The 19,634-nt window shown below is 37.8% G+C and overlaps 2 protein-coding genes across 3 annotated transcripts; one reads left to right on the forward strand and one right to left on the reverse strand.

Moving 5' to 3' along the window:
* Positions 1-95: 95 nt before the first annotated feature.
* On the reverse strand, positions 96-11,616 carry LOC108606939. Of its 2 annotated transcripts, XM_017997490.2 has the most exons (6): positions 11,586-11,616; positions 5,801-5,865; positions 5,160-5,736; positions 4,944-5,094; positions 288-404; positions 96-231 (listed from the first exon to the last, which is right to left on the reverse strand). In XM_017997490.2, the coding sequence occupies exons 2-6, from the start codon at positions 5,822-5,824 to the stop codon at positions 114-116; spliced, it is 987 nt and encodes a 328-aa protein (XP_017852979.1). In that variant the 5' UTR covers positions 5,825-5,865; positions 11,586-11,616; the 3' UTR covers positions 96-113. The 2 variants fall into 2 exon arrangements, with proteins under 2 accessions (XP_017852979.1, XP_017852980.1); XM_017997491.1 differs by lacking the exons at positions 96-231; positions 288-404 and adding an exon at positions 4,415-4,656.
* LOC108606938 lies at positions 1,407-4,324 on the forward strand. The gene is made up of 2 exons (XM_017997489.2): positions 1,407-1,745; positions 2,241-4,324. Exons 1-2 carry the CDS (start codon positions 1,583-1,585, stop codon positions 4,109-4,111), a joined length of 2,034 nt encoding a protein of 677 aa, XP_017852978.1. The 5' UTR covers positions 1,407-1,582; the 3' UTR covers positions 4,112-4,324.
* Positions 11,617-19,634: the final 8,018 nt, after the last annotated feature.

Raw genomic sequence — 19,634 nt, forward strand, 5'->3', positions numbered from 1 at the left:
TCTCTTTCGCTCTCTCTCTCTTTCTCGCTCTCTGTCTGTCTCTATCTCTGTATAACTCTCTCTATCTCTTCTTTCGGGCAATGGGGCAGCACAGCTTGGTTTTAGTATTTCGCCTAGTAGCAGCGGCATCTATCGCGTGGACAGTCCGATTTGAAGTTTAGGCATTGGTCCATGCAGTATGTGTCGGCACCTTCGCGTCCCTCCAGCTCACCAATCGCCACACACTCTTGACTGTAAGCGAAATATGTAAATATAGTATATCTTTATTATATTCTGATTATACTTACGGGCAGTGACAGGCAGTTTCGGGACAGTTGGGTGGATAGCGTAGGCAGTTGATTTCACACCAACCATCGATGCCGGGCAGCGCACGGAATGCAGGTGCGCCAATACACTTTTGATCACTGTAAATTACGCATATTAAATATCAAAACGGTCCGTAGAGTTGCATTGAAACTCAGTTTAAGCAGACATAACCTCAAAGCAAAGCAAATATGTAAGTTAACTTAAGCTAAGGCATCATAGTTAAAATCAGTTAAAGCAGACATAAGCTCAGAGCCAGTTAAACATAACCTCGAGTTTGTATCCAATGCTGAATAATTCGTTTTGCATTCTCACATAATTTCATCAACAATTGACGTGAACTGTCAATATTTTAGGCTTTTAAAATTTAATTTTTTTTTGTTTTCGATTTTTGCAATAAATTATTGTTTTGCGTTATGCCTCTGAAGAAATCTGTGGATGCTTTCCATCGACAGGAGGATCAACGACGTCATTTAGCCGAACTGCGCATCTCCTACGGCAATGCGCTCTCCGACTGCAATCTCGGGCGCATGCGACAGACAGTCAGACGAGCAGTGGTGCAGCCACGACGCTGTAAAAGCGAAACCATCAGCAAACCTCGCCCAGCTGCAGCAGCCAAGGCGGTGAAACGAAGAAGCCGTCCACCGTTGGTGGAAATTCCATCGCAATGCTCGGCCTTGCAGGACGGAGGACCGACGGAGACGGCTAACTCTGTAGCCAAACGCTATGAGAAGCTGCAAAAGCATGCGCGACTCTACAGTAATTTCATGAACAGTGTTAGGCAGGCGGAAACAGAGGAGAAGATTGGCAAGGAGCGTGCCATGGCCAAGTTGGATCGCTTACATAGCAATCTGTTAACGCATATGGAGAATGCCGAAAGCCTCGCTGCCCAGAAACGTGTGAGGAGTCGGTGAAGAACATTTTATTTCACATTTCCAAGTATTCCAAGTGCCTGGACATTAAGTTCCTTATTAAAGTTGCTGGCAGCTAAAATGTAATCTTTACCATTTTATTATTTTAGCTAGGTAGGCTTTGCGTTTTTTTACAACTGTTAACACAAGCGACTCTAGCCAAGTTCTGCTTGTTAAAAATAATATTTTTATTTTTAACTATACAGCAATACAATTCGACACATAACGAAACATAAAATTCGCTTTATAGCAAAGCTCAAATACACAACAGCGTTCCAGGCGCTACAACAAATAAAAAAACAAATTGAAAGCCAAACCTAAGCCTTACATCTGGACAACTGGACGTCTATGTCACATAGCGGCGCAAGATGAATCGACAACGCTTCAATGAGCTGCGGCAAGATCGCGAAACTGAGGAACTGCATCAATTACTACAACTGCCCGGAGCTTCCCCCGTGCGGGTTCATGCATTGAATCCCATGAGTGCGGCACGTCAAGTGAGCTATGGCACGCAACGTACCACAACAACAGGTGAGTGGTTGACATGAGTACTAATCAAACATCTGAACTTTGGGCATATTCCTCTTGATAGAGATAGAGATAGAGAAGGGAAACAGGATCTCTTCGAAAAGAGTTCAACATACACATGATCAACATTAAAATCAAAGTTTAGAAGTAGAAGAATTTACTTCCTTAACGTAAATAGATCAATATAGTCTTTTTCCCATCAGAACTAACCTCTAACTATTAAACCTGTCCTTCTTTTTGGTGCTAATTCTTATATGTTTAGCAATTGATCGACTTTTTGTTAAAATTGCTATTTGGCTTAGGTCTCGAGATTCGATACTAATAAATAAGGTCTAGACTCTAGAGCTCTTCTGTATAAAATATTAATAAATCATTTATATAATAATATACGCATAGGTATATCGAAATCTCTTTGAGAATGCATCGTAATTTTATATGCAAAGTTTTTCCCCTACATAACGCTGAATCGAATAAATAATATTTTGTTATCATCCACAGTGCCAGCTAAAAATCGCAACAGACGTGTGGGAGGAGCAGCTGCGGCAGCAGCAGCAACAGGAGCCGCAGCAGCTGGCACTTTGACTATCCCAGCAGATGCTACTGCAATACCTCCGAAACGTACATCGCCTCGAGTGCCATTCTTGCCACGTGTGGCCAGATTAGCAAGCAACAACAATAACAACACCAACAACAATATCTACAACACTAGAAATGTGCAGCCTGAAAAGCCACCAGCGCGAAAAACTTTTAAGCCAGCGCCAGTGCAGGAAAAGGATCTGACACCGCTGTCCACAGTTAGAGCACGCCCAGCTGGAGCAATCACATCGCCAGCAAGAACACAACGCAACGACAACTGCAATCACAATCACAGCAAGCACACCAACAACACCAATGGGAACGACAACAATGGCCTAAGCATCAGCAGCAGCAGCTCGATGAGCAACAGCAGCAGCGATCTGCGCAAAATTAAGCTGGCGAAAGCATTTCGTTTGCCAGATCAGCAGAACCAAAGCTTTGTCTATCTCTGCAAGCCTGTGAAGCACGTGAAGGAGCTGATGATGGCGCGCGCCTTGCGTCAAAGCAACGAGCAGCTGGAGCGGGAGCGTGAACGTGAGTCCTCTAGCTGTTGCTTTAGCTCCGACATGGGACAGGCTATTAGCAGTGAACAGGTAAGCGGCTATCAGGAGGAGTTGCATGAGCTGTCTTTGCAGCTGGACGTGGTGCGTCAGCGTCAGGAACATTTGCAGCAGCTGGCAGCCAAAGTGCAGACGACAACAACCACAACTACAGTTGGCAGCTCGGATCAGACAGCGCTGCAGACAGCGCCGATGCCAGAGATGGAATACGATTACATGTTTCAGAATATACCCACGCTGCAGCGGGAGATTGAGCTGCTGCAGCAGTTGGGCGAGAAGCTGGAGGCCAGCATGCGCCATACGGCGGGCACAGCGCAGGAAACCGCAACGGCGACGGCGACAGTGGCGGAGCAGCAGCTGGCCAATGAGCTGCAGCTGGAGCTGGGCAATCTAAGCCGTCAGTCGAGCCGCTTGTATTTTACGCCACGCTCGAATCTAACGCTTTTTGCCCCGGAGCAGCTGCCTGTGGTGCGCATGGGATTCAGGCGTGTGGCGCAGCTGTCGCAGCGATGGCAACGTGGACGCATTGTGGGCTGCGTGCGCTGCTTTGGCTACATCAGTGAGTATCGCATTGAGACGCGCACACTGAACGAGCTAAAGACGGCGGATGAGTCGCAATACTTCTATCTGCCGCTGCCCGAGGGCAAGGGACTGCAGCGCACCACATTCCGCAAGCTGCGCGAGAATCCCAATGTGCTGCTCCAACAACTGCGCCCACTTAAGCACGCTCAGCCGTTCAATCTGCTTGAACAGGATGCCATGTTCTTCAATAGCATGTTGCAACAGCAGCAGCAGCAGCAGCACCTGTACGCCAGCAACAATGATCAACTCTTGCCCCGTGCTGCTGGCGGCAGCGCCAGCGTTGCCACGCCCTATACGCGCCTCTCTGTGCGCTGCAACTATCAAGAGCTATTGCTGCCCGCTATAGCCAGCAACATTTCGCTGAAGCAGCAACCACCGCCCGATGAGCAGCTGCAAGTCTCCAAGCCGGAAGCAATAGGAGAAATAGCAGCACCTCAGTCTCCAGCTCCAGCTCCAGCTAAACCCAAAAAGTCTACACTAACTGAAGTGCGCTCAAAAGTACGCCAGGTGGCGCCACTTAAGCCGCAAGCGCACGAGCTCGATCCGCGCGTTCAAGCGCAGCTCCTGAAGACCGTTCTCGTGGGCATAGTACAAGTGGCTGTCTTTTTGGTGCTCATTATGGCCTTCACCTATCCAGATATACGCTGCTAAGCACCAAATTTAAATTGCAAACTGTTCAGTTAAATTGTTATATTATCGTATGTCTGTGTATGAGATCGAGTATCGTATGTTAATCAAATTTCATGTATAACTATAACTTAATGTTTAAAACGCACCAGCACCGCTCTCAAGCCCCCAAGTAGCGTTTAAAGCTCCATTGAAAAATATACATACATAGATGGTTATGTATATAGTATTGCTCGATTTATGTCAAGTTTGTTTGTTTTATTCAAGCACTTTCTTATACGCTAATTATATATACATAACTTATCTATTTTGTGTGTGTGTGTGTGTGTATAACCAGAACCATATGTTTGTTTGTATGTGTCTTAGCCATTTTACCTTTTAATCATAGAAAGCATTTTTAAAATAGTTTGGCGTTTGTCTTAATCCAACTTTGGCCTGCTAGATAAATTGTGTGTAGCGGTTAAGCGGATTTTAGCGGGTAAGCGGTAATTTGTTTTTGTTTTGTTTTTAGCGGGTAAGCGGTTTAAGCAGTTGGTCGTTTACGTTTGCGCGCTTCGCGCGTCACATTGCTAAATTAGAAAGCAAAGCAAAATATTAAAAACAAACGTTGAAACAAAGAGCTGCTGAGCTGAGAACTGAGAGGAAATGAAGAAGAGAGTAACAGCATGGAATAGCGAGAAAGGTGGAGCGCAGCTAATAGACATAAAGATGAAATAAATAGTTCAATTAAAAGTAAAGTACATAAGGCAAGTAGCAGATTTGTACAGCACTGTGGTTAAAAATCATAATATACAATCTATGAATTCTCGATAACTCGAAGCTGCCATCGATAGCTCGATAGGTAAACAAAACTCACCGCACGATCAATGGGAATACGTTGTTGTCTTCAGGTGCGCGGTAGTCGCGATAATAAAGCAAATACGGTGATTTATTATTGACAAATATGGGCGGCACACCTCCACCCGTATTGGATATAATGGCAATGTCAGCACAGTTGCGGAAAGTCTCTGGAAAACGCGTGCATATGTGTGTAATGGAATAGATTGAGGTTGCGCATTGTCCGACGACTTACCCGCCTTGCCGCAACCGACGGCTTCGGTGCCATTGGAGCAGGTGCCCCACATGTTGGCGGTGTAGTAGGTCCATTGGAGCACGCACTGGGTGCAGGTTACATAGGCCGGCAGGCGTACGCGATACCGAAAGATGTCCTTCTTCTTGGCCTCGCGCGGTATGAGGAAGCGATGCTCGCGACTGCCAGAGATGAACAGTGGATAGCGATCGAAGCACTCCTGGGTGGCCTCCTGGCGCGGATTGTTGTTGGGGCACAAGTACATTTCGAAGCGGCCATAATGATTGGCTGTCAGCTCCACCTCCACGTCAATCTCCTGGCCAGCAGTATAATAGCGCGATATAATGCCCTTGGCATACTCACCGCCCGCCTCATGGGGACGCGGTGATTTCACATGATACGCATCACCGCAGACGCCGCAGCGTCCGCTATTCTGCTCCCACTGCACCGCATAGCCGCCGCAAAAGAGCTCGTTGTCGTTGTAGTTAACCGGATTGGGATAGCCAAAGCGCCACATGGCATTCCGCGCCGGCGGATCCATCAAACGGCCATGGCCCAGCACCGCAGGCAGCAGCGTTGCCTGTCAACAAAGTTTACAAGGCTTCCCACACAGTTGCGCCAGCTATGTAAATGGGTTTACTCACCAGTGTAACAAGAATCCTGTACATGTTGGTTCAGAGATCGCTCCGGCAGCTCGCTGAGAATAGCCCTGGCGAGAGAGAGAGGATGAGGGAGGTAGAGAAATGGCATCAGAATATAATTTTGCATGCATTTCTTACTATAAAACGAGTTTCAATTTAGCCACAGTGGAACGAACAGTGGTACTTAATTATCATAATTAAATAAGCTACAAATTAAAAAGTGTTGAAATAAGTTTAATTCCCCAACGTTTTAAGCAAACGGCGCAATTACAACTTATGCTTTATTATTTATTTATTACAGATCAAATCAATTGGAAGCACTGTGCGGTTTGCCTAAGCGTTGTCATACTGCAAGGACGTCCACCTGACCTGTCTTTTGATTTTACGACTAGTGCAGACAGCCCTTGTATGTATACATATATATTTTTATTTATATTTGCTGTTTTCAGTTCAGTTGATTTTTCTGAATATTATTTTCAGTTGTTTTTGCGCTTGTTCAAGGCACAACAAACTGTCAACTGCCTGCATAAGTGTAAGTGTATAATTTTATTTCAATTTTTAATTTAAGTTTTTGTTCTTCTTTGCAGGCAATACACAAACATATACATATGTATACATAGTGTGTGTATATTTTCCTGAGATGGCATCAGCTAGTTTTATACACAAATTCGAAAACAAGTTTAGTGCTTGGGATTGGGCATGGGATTCAAGTTCTTGAAAGGGCAGGGCAGCAACACTTGATGTGTCGACTTGTGGGTCCGGCCCCTTTAGCAAATTGTTTGGGGCGTAACAGCAAGCAGAGAGGCTAAAAATATATTCGCTATATACGACGCTTAAAGTGTTATGGATTTAGTGAATTGTTTAATAAGTGGTTTAGTCAATTTAGCAATTCAGCTGCTGCACACAAAAGTTCATTGCATATTAATTAAATCTTTTTTTTTTTTTTGGCCATTGACTCTACAGCGGAAGCAACAAAAACAAAGCAAAAACAAACAGTAAAAAAAAAAAAAACACATAAACGCATTCTAAACTGTTTTTTTAATGAGCTTAAAAATAAATAAAAAATTTATAACCAAAACAAAATAAAAAAGAGAACATTACATTTCAATTTCTTGCATACAATTTGCATAAATACACACAGCGCAGAATTTTCGACTAAATGCTGTCAACACAGTCCGGGGGCAAATTGTAAGGACAGACTCAAGTGGCACGCACACAATCGAAGCCTTGCCACGCCCCATTTTGCGCTTTCCTAAACGCCTGGGCATGTAATTAGGCATAAATTGCTGTAATCGAGATATTAATTGGTTTTGCCAAAATCAAAATCAATAAGCTGCTTACTCAAGTGGCGGCAGCAGTCAACCCAGAGCGAGGACATGGCCATTGAAACTGCCTTACTACACTTGCTTAGATCCTTAACTCAAGATTATTCACCTCTGCCGCTAATGAAAAGCCACCGACTACATTCGTCTTACTTGTGTTCAATGGCAAATTAATCCCAAAGACTTTCGACTAGGCATCCACTACAAATTTCAGCTTCATTTGCTCTAAGCGCTAAACAAAAGAGCTGGATGCCTTGCAAGGCATAAAGTTTAATTACATATACACGCGTGCATAGCTTTTGTTTTATAAAAATATAATTATTTAAGATTTATATATTGCACAGTTGGTAAATTGTTGTGTAGATAGCAGATTTTAAAGTGCAGCTAGCTGCAATTAATTTTCAATTACAAAAATGAAACTTAAAGTTAAAACGAAGCGTAACGACTTACAAACACTTTAATTTTTGTTTTGTATATATTTTTAGCTCGATAGTATTGATTGTTTCTATTTGGGGCTACCAGCATTGGTATTGTCAGTCTTGTTATTTTTTTATTCCATTAAAACTATTTACAAAAGTAATGTATTTAAATTAGTAAGCACATATTTTCTACAAGTCGAAACCTTAATTGCGTAATCGATAGTATCGATTGTTTGTCTTTTGCAGCTACTAGTGACTCAAAACTATTTACACTTTTGAAAGTATTTCTTACTTTTTTTTTTCTCTACTTCATATACAAACTAATATGCTCGGACTTTAAGTGCAAAGCAATTAACATCCTTGCATGCTCCAAAAAACGAAACCACCAACGTTTATCATAATTGTCTGTCAAATTAAGATGCACGAAATTTTTTCGCCTGCTGTTGAGTTTTTTTTACTTGACTTTTGCATTGCCGAAATTAAGTTGTAAATTAAGTGAATTGCCCAAAGAAGCGCCATTTATGTTGTTTTTGTTTTTGTTTTTTTTTTTGGTGTCTTGCGCTGCGTTGTGTAATTTACAGGTCCCGATTTACATGTTGGGGCCCCAAATATATTTATTTTGATAGCTTGCGCAATGGACAAAGCGCAAAAAACAGAAGAAGAAAAAATATCAAGGTGGACTTGCGTGTTGGCAATATACGCATGTCTTGGTCTGGGGGCTTACTGTGGGCGTGGCTTGCGCCAATTTGTCAATTGAATTGAGGTAGTTATACGTTTGGCTGCCACTGTATATAACAGTATGTGCATATACTATAACATTTTGGCTCTAAATACATTTTAAGGAGCCATAAGAGACACTTAATCACACATACAATCTCCCACCTATCTCCATCGTTAATTTTTTTTTTTTTTTTTTACAAACAATAGCTTAAACTATGAATTCGAATTCGGCCGAGCCGAGCTGTCTATTTTGATAGACATTTACATTTCAAGAGCTAATTTATAGTTAATTTATTTCTGGGTTCATCCAGTCCATTAGTCGCTTAATAGAGTTTAGATCAACATTCCAATACGATTATCGATGCAAATCTATGCGGCATACAAAAGAAAAGTTTTGTTTTGCTTTCAACAATGTTTACATATTGTTTTTTTTTTGTTTTTTTTTTACTTATTTTATTCTGTGCCAATTTCGAGCGTTAAGCGCGGGCGTCTTTTACTCTTGGCAGCTATTCTTAGCTCTTTGCTCTGTTGGCTCGTTAATAAACCAATCCCCAAATCCCAATTAGTGAGGCGAGTAATTAATGCGCTTGTGCCAAATGAAATCCGAAGCTGAAGCTGAAGCTGAAGAGTTGAAATTTTTTGCCAAATCAGTTGACACTATAACTATTTCAGTTGGAACTAATTTGTCAGGGAGAAAAAAAAAAGTCGTGACTTGTGCAAATTGCTAATTATGCGTAGCACTATTATTATATATTTTATATAAATAAATGTATAACATTAGCAAGAGTGGCTCTTTGGCTTGTTAGGCTCGAGTTTTTGGTAAAAATCGTGACTACAGCTGTACTTAATTTAATATTTTACTATAGGCATATGCTAATTTATTAATTTATTGCAGCTTTTATATAGAAAAGCCTCAATTAACAATAGCTCTATTAGAATTTACGAGCTGAGCTCAAATGGAAAAACTGTTGCCGACTCGAGTTTGAGGCTTTAAGGTTTGAGCATTTGAGTTGAATACTCTGAATTTTGTATTTATGCCGATCACGTAATTTGAGTTGAGGGTACATGGGCATAGTCATCCCATCGAGCATGCGTAAATTTTATAATGAAATCGAACGGGCCAGGCCACTGACTTTGCCTGTCGATCGATAATGGGGCATGGATCGATCGATTGATCACAAATGCTTTGACTATTCGCTTTTAATACATTTCAAGGTAAAAATGTGTCAATGTGTCAATTGGATTTTCTTGTTTGCCAAAAAACCATCAAACCGCAAAAATAAATTCAATGCAAGCTACAAAACAATTGTCGCCAATTAATTCACTTAGAAAGAAGCTTAGACCAACGACCACAACACATTTGATTATTTTTATATAAAATTAATGTGCTGGCATATATATAATACAAATATTTCCGTTTCAGCGCTTAGTTAACGTTTTGTTGTTTCTGATAAAAATTAATAGCAATCAGCTTGCTGCTGTGACAGGCGTGAGAACAAGCGTGCCAAAAGTTTTTGTTAAAAAACCTCACACACACACATACACACACACACACGCAAACAAGTTGCTGTTGACCACAATTAATGTGCAGTTAAAAGCTCGAACTTGGCGCATCCTTATGGGTATTTAAAGTCGCGTTGCTTGGCGACTTTTAATACATTTTGTTTCAAAAGAGAGAGAGAGAGAGAGAGGGGGCGAGAGGGATGGGAAGATTGCAATGCTCTGATTAAGTACAGCACTGAAGGTCACACAATCCCAATCCGAATCCGAATCCCAAGCTCAGCTGTCAGCTGTGTGAAAAGATCAGCCAAAAGATTATATATATCGCATAACAGTTAAACCAACCAGTCCAACTTGGCTTACCAAACAGCTGATGATCATCATCATCATCATCATCAGCTGCTTAACTTTTAGTACTAGCGCACACACCTGAGATGAATTCATTTAAAACATTACATCAGTTCACTTGAGTTTTGCATAAACTTTGGGGGTGCAATGCTATGAAATCTAATTCGAACAACAAAAACTAATTTAAATGCAAAGACTAGCAGTCACAAAATAAGATTGCACGCCATTCTAAAATTAGTTTTTCAAATGAATAATTTAAGTCAGTAGTTAAATTTAGTTTTTTTTTTTAGTGAATCGTTGATTTCTTAATCAGTTTATTTAGTTCTTTGTATTTTTATTTTCAGCTGCTTAGTCTTCAAAGTAATACAATTTATTTTGAATGACTCGCTCTTGACTGATAAACTTAGAAATTTAACCATGAGCTATTTACAATTAGTTAAATAACTAATATAGTTCATAGATAAAAACCAGCTAAACTTCTGAGCTAAACTGAAAAAGTTCTAAACATAAATTATAAGTTCTAAACTATAAATTAATGACAAGAAAAATTAGAGAGCTTTATGAAAAACATTTCTAAGTGATGCTAATAAATGTTCATAACAAAAATACTAATGAATGAATGAATGAAAAGAGGTTAAATTTAGTTTTCAAATTAAAATACATATTTTAAATTCAAATGTGTAATTTTGAACAAAAAAAAAAAAAATAATTTGAGGGCATTATTATGGTATTAATATTTAAATTAAAAACAAAATGCTTAAAACAAAGAGAAGCTGAAATTCCTTTTAGAGGACTTTATTTGAAAATTGAGTAAAAATTTTATTCTTTCAATCAACTGTCATTTTTTTTGGAAAGTAAAATTGTGTCTTTTTTTTTATTAATAATTTTTCTTGCGCAATTGCAATTGACTTTTGCTTTCTTTACAAAAATGTACGCACCAAAATTGATTTTATGGTGAGCAACGTGACAGGCAAACAATTGATTTGTTTAGGCCATGTGATTAACTTATTGTCAGCTTGGATTCGGGCTAAAACACTTTTGAGTCAGCGCCAACAGTTTGTTGTTGTTTATAAACAAATTAAACGCTCATTGAAATGCACAAATTGACTTGAAGTGTATGCATATAAAATTCCCCAACCCCGCAGCCCCTCTCCGCCGTCCAGCACTTTTAACTCTTTTATTTCTTTCAGTGCCGCTCGTAAAATCAAGGCGGTGTGAAATTTTTTTTGGAGTAGCAGCTTCTACATGTTGCACGTGTAGCACTTGAGTAAAAATAAATAATAAAATATATTTTAAAATGCTGCTCAGGTGCTGGAGAGAGAGAATCCAAATTGCAACGACTTGGGAAAAGCAAAATATCATTTGATATGCATATTTCAAATAAAAACATTTTGAGTGAAAGGAAATTCAAATTTAGCACTTTATATTTTATGATTTTCACTTTGGCGCACACTTTAATAATTATTAAAAAAAATTTACCTGTTTGTACACAAAACAAAAAATCAAATTTATTGCACTTTGCGAGACGAAAAAAATTTGTAATTATAATAAACAAATTATAATTGATTTATTCGAAGCCGGCACACGCACTAGTGATAAAAATTAAATTAACTGCATACGACTAGATATTTAGACGAGAGCTCTAGTTTAGACTCTAGGCAATTGGATTATAAAAAAAAAAATAAAAGCGTCGTCTTCTGCTTCTTCTGCGGATATTTTGCTGTTTGGTTTGTGTCGCGTGCTTTGCGTTTGCGCAAGAGCAGGTTCTGAGTCGTTGAGTGATACGAATTTAAAAAGCATTGGAGACAGAGATAAAAAAAAAAAAGAAAGAGAGAAGAAGAAAAAGAAAAATAAAAAAAACAAAAAAAAGGAAGTCTTAAGGTAGTTATTTTTAAATTAAAGCTATGTTCAGTTGTTTACAGAAAGTATGCCTGGTTACGAAAAGACTGATTACGAAAGAACAACAAGAAAAAGAGACAATGTAGAGAGAGAGTGTACTGTGAGTAGACGTAGAGTAGTCAGCTGTTGATTGTTAGGTTAGCTTCAAATGCTAGATTGAAGAATTGGTAGGGAGGAAGGAAGGTAAAAAGGTTGACAGTTTGTTTTGATGTAAGTTATAAGTGTTGTTGTTGCTGCTTTGGCATTGGAGATGAGCAATGCTAACTGTTAACTGTGATTTACATGTTAACCCACTTTAGGTCGCTTGAAATTAAAAATATTTAGCTCTAAGGTAATCATAGTCATTAGTAATTAGCTCATATTTGACTATTTTCATTTTGTTTGATTTGTATTGATTAATTTTGAGCACTTGCGGTAATTCTATATTATAACTGATTTGTAGCAATCGCAATCAAACATCGTCAGCGAACTATAAAGTCACTACGATTTCCAAAAAAAAATCAATTGATTAGGTATTCTAATTACAGTTTAACAGCTATGCTGCCAAATTATGGTTTTTTAGGCTAAGCCTCAAGCAACTGAAATCCACTATTGAAATTCTATTCTCGCTGCGATAGTTTCGCTAGTCGTAGTTTTAAATCTTATTTGAAAATCCAAGTTCATATTAAATTATTTTTAAGCATCACCAACAATACTTGCGGTCATTTGTAATCAAATTTAAATTAAATGTTTAATTAAAAATAATATATAAATCTAAGAATATTATCAAGCTGCACCTGAATCAAATTTGTATCATAAAAGCTTAAAGTTTTATTATTAATTATTATTATTAGATAATTATTTTCATCATAAGTTAAATCAGTACATATAATTTTATAGTTTAAATTCGAAAAGTCAAACAATTGAAATATTTTACAAACAGTGACTGCTAGTGATTGTTCACAGTTTCCTCCTCTCTTACCTTCTTAGCTTGTGCACATGCAATCTGGTTTTGACTGCTCTCCTGAGTCCTGGCCATAGGGCGGGACTTGGACTGGAGCTGAGCTAAGCTAATTCTGAGCGAGCGCTGATTAATCATCGGGCTGGTTAAGGGCCAGACTTATAAACAAACAACCTTGGCCAAGTATTTCCGCAGACAAGTTCTACAACAAAAAGAATATAAAAGAGGGCCATTGTCTGTAGGACAGTGGCGGCGCTAGGGGGGTAAATATTTGTATGCAAATAATTTATGCATAATTATTTATTTTCGTCATGTAAAGCGTGTTTACATGCTATGCTCCCCCCCACCCCCTCTCTATTGCTTCGCCTTCATTTGTTTCTTTTGTAACGCCACTGTTAAGTGCCTATCGCCTATTTGCGCAAATAGTTTTTGATTTATGTTGTCCACTTTGAGTGCTGAATATGAAATCAATAGATCGAACTCTATGTCGCCGCTTTGCCAAATTGAAATCGTGACTTGAAGCTTTAGATAAGACAACGAGACCGAACCATATGTAAGTGATTGTTACTACCAATACCTAGCCCAAAAAAGAAACCAGACTACAAAACGAAACTAGAACCAGAACTCGGTTTCAGATACGTTGGGATTTGCTTTTTCAAGTTCAACGAACTGAAGTCAGCTCTGACTCGGAATTCAAGTTGCCCGCGCTCGTATAACAGTTCCGGTTGTCCATACGCCATGTGGCCATGGGCTGCATTGGCTAACAGCTGTTGGCTCCAGCGCAGGACATGTCCTAACAGCAGCGAGTGCGAATAACAGCAACTGAGAGCGACTGTTAGTCGCTAAACATGTTCGAATTGAGAGTCAAATACAGTGCGAGAGAGAGAGAGAGGGACACAGATAGTACGAGAGAGAGACAGCGAGTCGTAGTCAATGCCGGATATGCGTTTGATGACTAACGCCAATGGTTCCGACTATAGTCACGCACCCACGCTGATTTGGTCAAGTTTATACTCGACTATGAGCCAACAAATTCGCAAAGTTACGTAAATGTTTCCTGCCCTCAAAATCTCATAATATAATTATTTTTTGTTACAGTTACACATTTTAATAGTAAAATGCAATTAAATTACAAATTAAGCTAACTTAAGAATTATATATATATTTAAGTGTTAGTTAGCTAAAAATATTTCAAATAATTGTGCATTTTTGCATTGAAATAATAACAATTTAAATTAAACCATTTGATTTATTTTTTTAATGTCGAATTATTTTAAGCTTACAAATATTATTATTTTATAATAATTTCTATACATTTTATAATTTTAACATAAGGAAACAACACAAAATAAATTAAAAGTACTTGCCGTTTTTTATGTTGAATTAATTTACGATTTTGCATGCGTAAACAACAAGAAAATAAAAGTAATTGACGTTGTTTTTTATGTTGAATAAATTAACATATGCAAAATGTTAATATTTTATAATTGGAAGACAGTAAAAGAAGAATTTAAAGTAATTTTTTTTTTATAATAATTTATTTTGAGTGCAATTTGTAATGAAAAATGAATTTAAATGAAGCGCTCAAGCCTTAAATTATTCATTTAGTTAATATGTGTATGCAGCTTAAGCAAACAAATATTGCAGTCTGCGCTGTTTATTGCATAATATTTAAATAATTGTAGAGCAAAGTCTCAATTGGCTTGGCTCTAAAATATGCAGCGAATTTGTAATTAGCGCCTAATAAACACATGATACACACACACGCACACAGACAGACAGACAGACAAATACACACACATGTGTAAATAACTAGTAGATCTTGAAGGCTTTGAGGTTTCGAGGCTGCATTGGCGCACTTAAGCGTCTAAGCACATTACACATACGCCCCGTTGCTTCAATGCTTGAATTTCGCATTAGATAAAGCAGCTACGGGCACGGTTGGTTGGCATGCCATATTCACTGGCAATTTACACGCTTTTTCTTTTCTTTTTTGTGCTTTGCAAGTAATTTAATTTCAAATGTGTGCAGCATTTGTGGGCGTGGCAACACAAATTGCCACACAAGGTCCCCCCTCCCCCCACCCTGTAAGTGTCGCACGCTTTTGCGCTCCTTTTGCTCTTTCTCGCCTAGTCGCCTAGTCGCCTAATGTTTATGTCGACCATAAAGCATGATGGCCTAAAAGAGGCCAGCTGCCTGGCCAACAGTGCGTATGTGTGTGTTTATATTTTGTAAGTGTCATTAACACAGGCAAGCGACCGCAAAAAAGCGCAAACGCATCTCACAACTAAATAATACACTCACATATGCATACCTTGCGGTCTATCTATGTGTGCATAAAATTGTTGGCTTAAATAAAAAATGTTGAAGAAAATAAGATAAAAACAAAACCAAATGCTAAGAGCCAAAAACACAACATGCTAAAACGCTTGTAAACTGTACAAGTATGTGTGTGTGTCTGTGTCTGTCTCTCTCTCTCTCTCTCTCTGTGTGTGTGTGTGTCTGTCCGGGAATGTCAAGCAGCACATGATGTAGGGGCATGGATGCCAGATTGCATGGCATTTAGTTATGCAAAAGTGCTCAACTTTCACATCTCTTTGCTCTGCTTCGTTGCAAAAACCCGCATGACACACACACACACACACACATGTGTGTGTCTGTGTGTGTGTATTTGCTGACATTCATGACTCTGATAAGACATTTATATATAAATATACTTGTTATTTTTATTATTAAAACTGACTTTGGGGCCAAATTTCAAATATGAAATCAAAATGCTGCAATTTCTATTTGCTCTCGCCTCCATCTCCATTTCCACCACCATGTCCACCTCTCAATGTGAATGTGAATGTGTGTGGCTTGTTGATTGATTGCTTTATTGATAGTTAGTTTGTTTACATTTAGCTGGTTTGAGCTTGAACTTGAACGAACACCTCAGCGTCAAGTCAATAGCGGCCAGCGCTGTTTTAATAAATTTCTAAATATTTGCTTAGTCGCATAGTCTGGACATGGCAACTGTTCTGTTAGTTTGTCCAACTTATGTCGCTCATTAAATTCGTTGCAGGGCGCCAATATTTATTTGATGATTGTTTTAAAATTTGGCTGGCGAGTTAATAAATATTATATAGTCAGCCAAGTAAATAAATATGCAAATTTATGTTGAGCATTTTTACATATTCCAGTCGTGCTATAAAATCATAAATATTTGAATCAAATACTTGAATTTGATGATCTATCGAACTGGAACACTCAAATGGCATTAATATGGCATAATCGGCATAATTTTCATATGCTTACTATTAGATACGCTAACAGGAAAATCAAACAAATATGTAGCCAAATATTTATTATTATTTATTATTATTATTTTATTGCAGTTAGCGTTACTATCGACTATTATTATTATTATGCTAAAATAGAAATAAATATGTAGCTAAATATATATTACATTTCTTAAACGCCAGTAATCGATACATGTTTCATTTGCTAGCTAAAGTGCCGCAGTTTCATATTAATAAATATCAATAGTTTACTTTCTAACAAAACGAATGAGCAGACAACAGCCAAACAAAGGCCATTAAATTTTTTTTTTTGGTCATAGACGGCCTATTCAAGCCTATTGAACTATAAAGAAAACCAGATCAAATTTAATAGCTCACCTCCATACATAAACGTAATCAAAAATTCATATTTTTATGTGCCAAGCTCATAATCCATAAACTAAAGAAAAAGAAACGACAAATATTTATATACGCGCTTATTGTTTATAGAATTTAATATTGTTTATTTGTTAATTTGTTACGCTGGCCATTGACAAAGTAGCCGCTAATTATCCACACAGTCGCGGCCACAATCGACCCCCCACCCACCCGATTATAATCCAAGCATACCAAATCATGCACATAACGAACGCAATTGACCTGAGCTAACGCTCCAGCGTCTCAGAACCAATCCCCACCACCCACTACCCACCACCACCGAACGCAGCCGCAGCGATAATTGCTCATGTGTCATAAAATATCAGGCAATCGATTAATCGCTACACTGTTGTATTGTGCTTATTATTATTAGCTCGTTGTTATTGTTTTTGCATTTGCTAGCTGTCAATTGCTAAAATACGAGTACAAATATCTTTGATTCTTCAATATGCGAATACTCTAGATGCTCTGACTAAAGTTAGCATGACTATAAGCTAAGCTCAAAGTAAATATATATAATCTAATACAATCATGTTAAGAATTATAAAAATAAATATAACTATTAATGCTTTTTGTATAGCACTAATAAAATAATAATAACAACAAGACTTACGACAATATATATTTTTAATTCAATCATTTTAAGTAATTGTAATTAATCACAACTAATTAGATTAGTTTTGACTTTAAAGCCGAACTAAACATAAAATTATTACAATATTGCGTTTACGAATAATTCAAAAATGAATGAAGGATTTTTTGAGATTATTGAGAAAACCATGAAATGGCTTTGATTGAAAACAATTGACACAAATAATAAATATTATTAATGAAGTGTTTCTATAATAAAACCAAATCGCACATAGTATGCTTAATTGAATTGCTTTTATCCAGCTTGATGGTCAGCGTAATTATAGTTCGTTGCTTTATTTTGTTTACCAATTTTTTATACAAACTACGCGTTTATTCATAAAGTTTTTTGTTTGCTTTTGTTTATTCGCGTATTGTTTTGATTAGCTGCCATTTACAGCTTCTGTTGCTGCTGCTGGCGGGCTGTCCGTCCATCCGTCCGTCCGGCAGTGCATTCAACCTGCGTTATGAGCAACTGCTCACCTGTTACCCAATCTGCATTTGTGTGCGTGCATATTTCAATGCTCTGCTCTGTAGATTTTTAATTATTTTTTGTTTTTGTGCTTTGTCGACACTTTCGACGTAATTGTATTTGATTGAGTGGCTTACTATTGAACAGGATTCAATTTCTCGATGAGCTAATCACATACACATACACAGATACAGATGCAGATGCAGACCGACGCCAACAATTGCAGCCTAATTATTGTCTCTATGTCCATCGGTGTGTTGTACACTCTTTATTCACTGCTGATAGCCACCACAGAGACAGAGCCAGAGACACAATGTTGATTGCAATTAGTAAATTGTTTGCTGTTGAAAGTTGTGTCTGTGCGACAAAAAATTATAAATTGCCAACGAAACCCAAAAAAGAAATAGAACAGCAGCATGCTGTCAACAAAGAGACAATATTTGTGTGCGTTTCGGGTTTAAACAATTTAAAGCAAAACAAAAGGGTAAATTAAAGTTGCAAGAATATATCGCAACAAATTTTATTTAATTTATTAAATTCTGCATATTGTTTTACAAAATATTAAAATATTAATACTTTTTTATTGATTATTTATTTGTTGACCAAATCATACATGTTAAATTTAGGTTACATTTGATATTTTTAGTGCATTGCTTTTGGCAAAATCAGTACATAAATGTCGAAAATGGTTTTGTAATTTAATGGAATACTATTGGGCAATAAAAGTGCATTATATTCATTATTAAATACCATATATATTTAAATATTTAATACCCATATTTGTATACACTTTGACATTTTTGTAAAAAATGGAAAAAGGGTATTTGGTTGCTCAAGTATGTAACGGGAGAAGGAGGTGTGAGACCCATAAAGTATAATTCTTTGATCGCTCGCGAGCTGAAGTCGATATGCATGTCGTTGTACCGTCCGTCCGCTCTCGCTCGCTCTGCTCTAGCGCTCGCGCCTCTCCTCCAAATAAGAGCTAGAGCACAAATTGGTATGTAGGTGTCCTAATATCCAGGAATACGCTTTATTTTTTTTTTTATTTCCCCCCTCCTCCCCCGCAAATCGATTCTAACAAAAAGCTTTCAAAAATAAATTCTTAAGCTTAGTCATGTTTTCGACCGATTGTGAAATTTTTAATTTTTAATTTTCAGAAATAACTTAGGAATTAATCACATTTCAATTTTCAATATGGACAGCGGGTATGTTGGCGCCATACAAACGTCGCTGACGACGCAGCGGCGGCGTCGCTGCTGACGCTACGGCGAAAAGAGCTATGACGCGTTAGCTGTTTTGTGTGTTGTGTTTGTGAGTGCATGCGTGTGTTTGTTGCGCTTAGCCAAGTGTATTTAAATGTTGGTGGCGCCCAACTTTAACCTGTCCACTTGTTTTGTAATGAATTAAAGCATATAATTTTTGTATATAGGGTGCCTGACTGTCGGTTAAGTGCTCTTCGAATTTATTTAATTTGGGCAGTAACACATTAAATATAGACGTAAATAATTGGCGTAAAATTTTTAATAAAAATCGAAAGATTGTGCATAAAATTAAATTTTATTAAATTACATTTTTGAAAACCTATCAGCTTACATGTGATTTCTAATATATGTTTGTTAATTAATTAATTATTATTATTGATTTATTCATAGACTGCTGCGCATTATGAAATGAAATAATAACTGCTGCTGCGGCAATGTGAATGTTCTCTAAATTATTCAAATCCTTAAATGTTTTTGCTGCAGCGCATAATAATTCATAAATATTATTTTTGCTGAAAGCGCACAATAATAATAATGACAACAAATATTTGCTTGACTAATAAATGCATAAATAACGACACGATGTGTGATTAAAACGCAATTTGTTTATATCAAGCGAATGAATTT

The sequence above is a fragment of the Drosophila busckii genome, chromosome X, assembly GCF_011750605.1.
Source record: "Drosophila busckii strain San Diego stock center, stock number 13000-0081.31 chromosome X, ASM1175060v1, whole genome shotgun sequence".
Classification (NCBI taxonomy): domain Eukaryota; kingdom Metazoa; phylum Arthropoda; class Insecta; order Diptera; family Drosophilidae; genus Drosophila; species Drosophila busckii.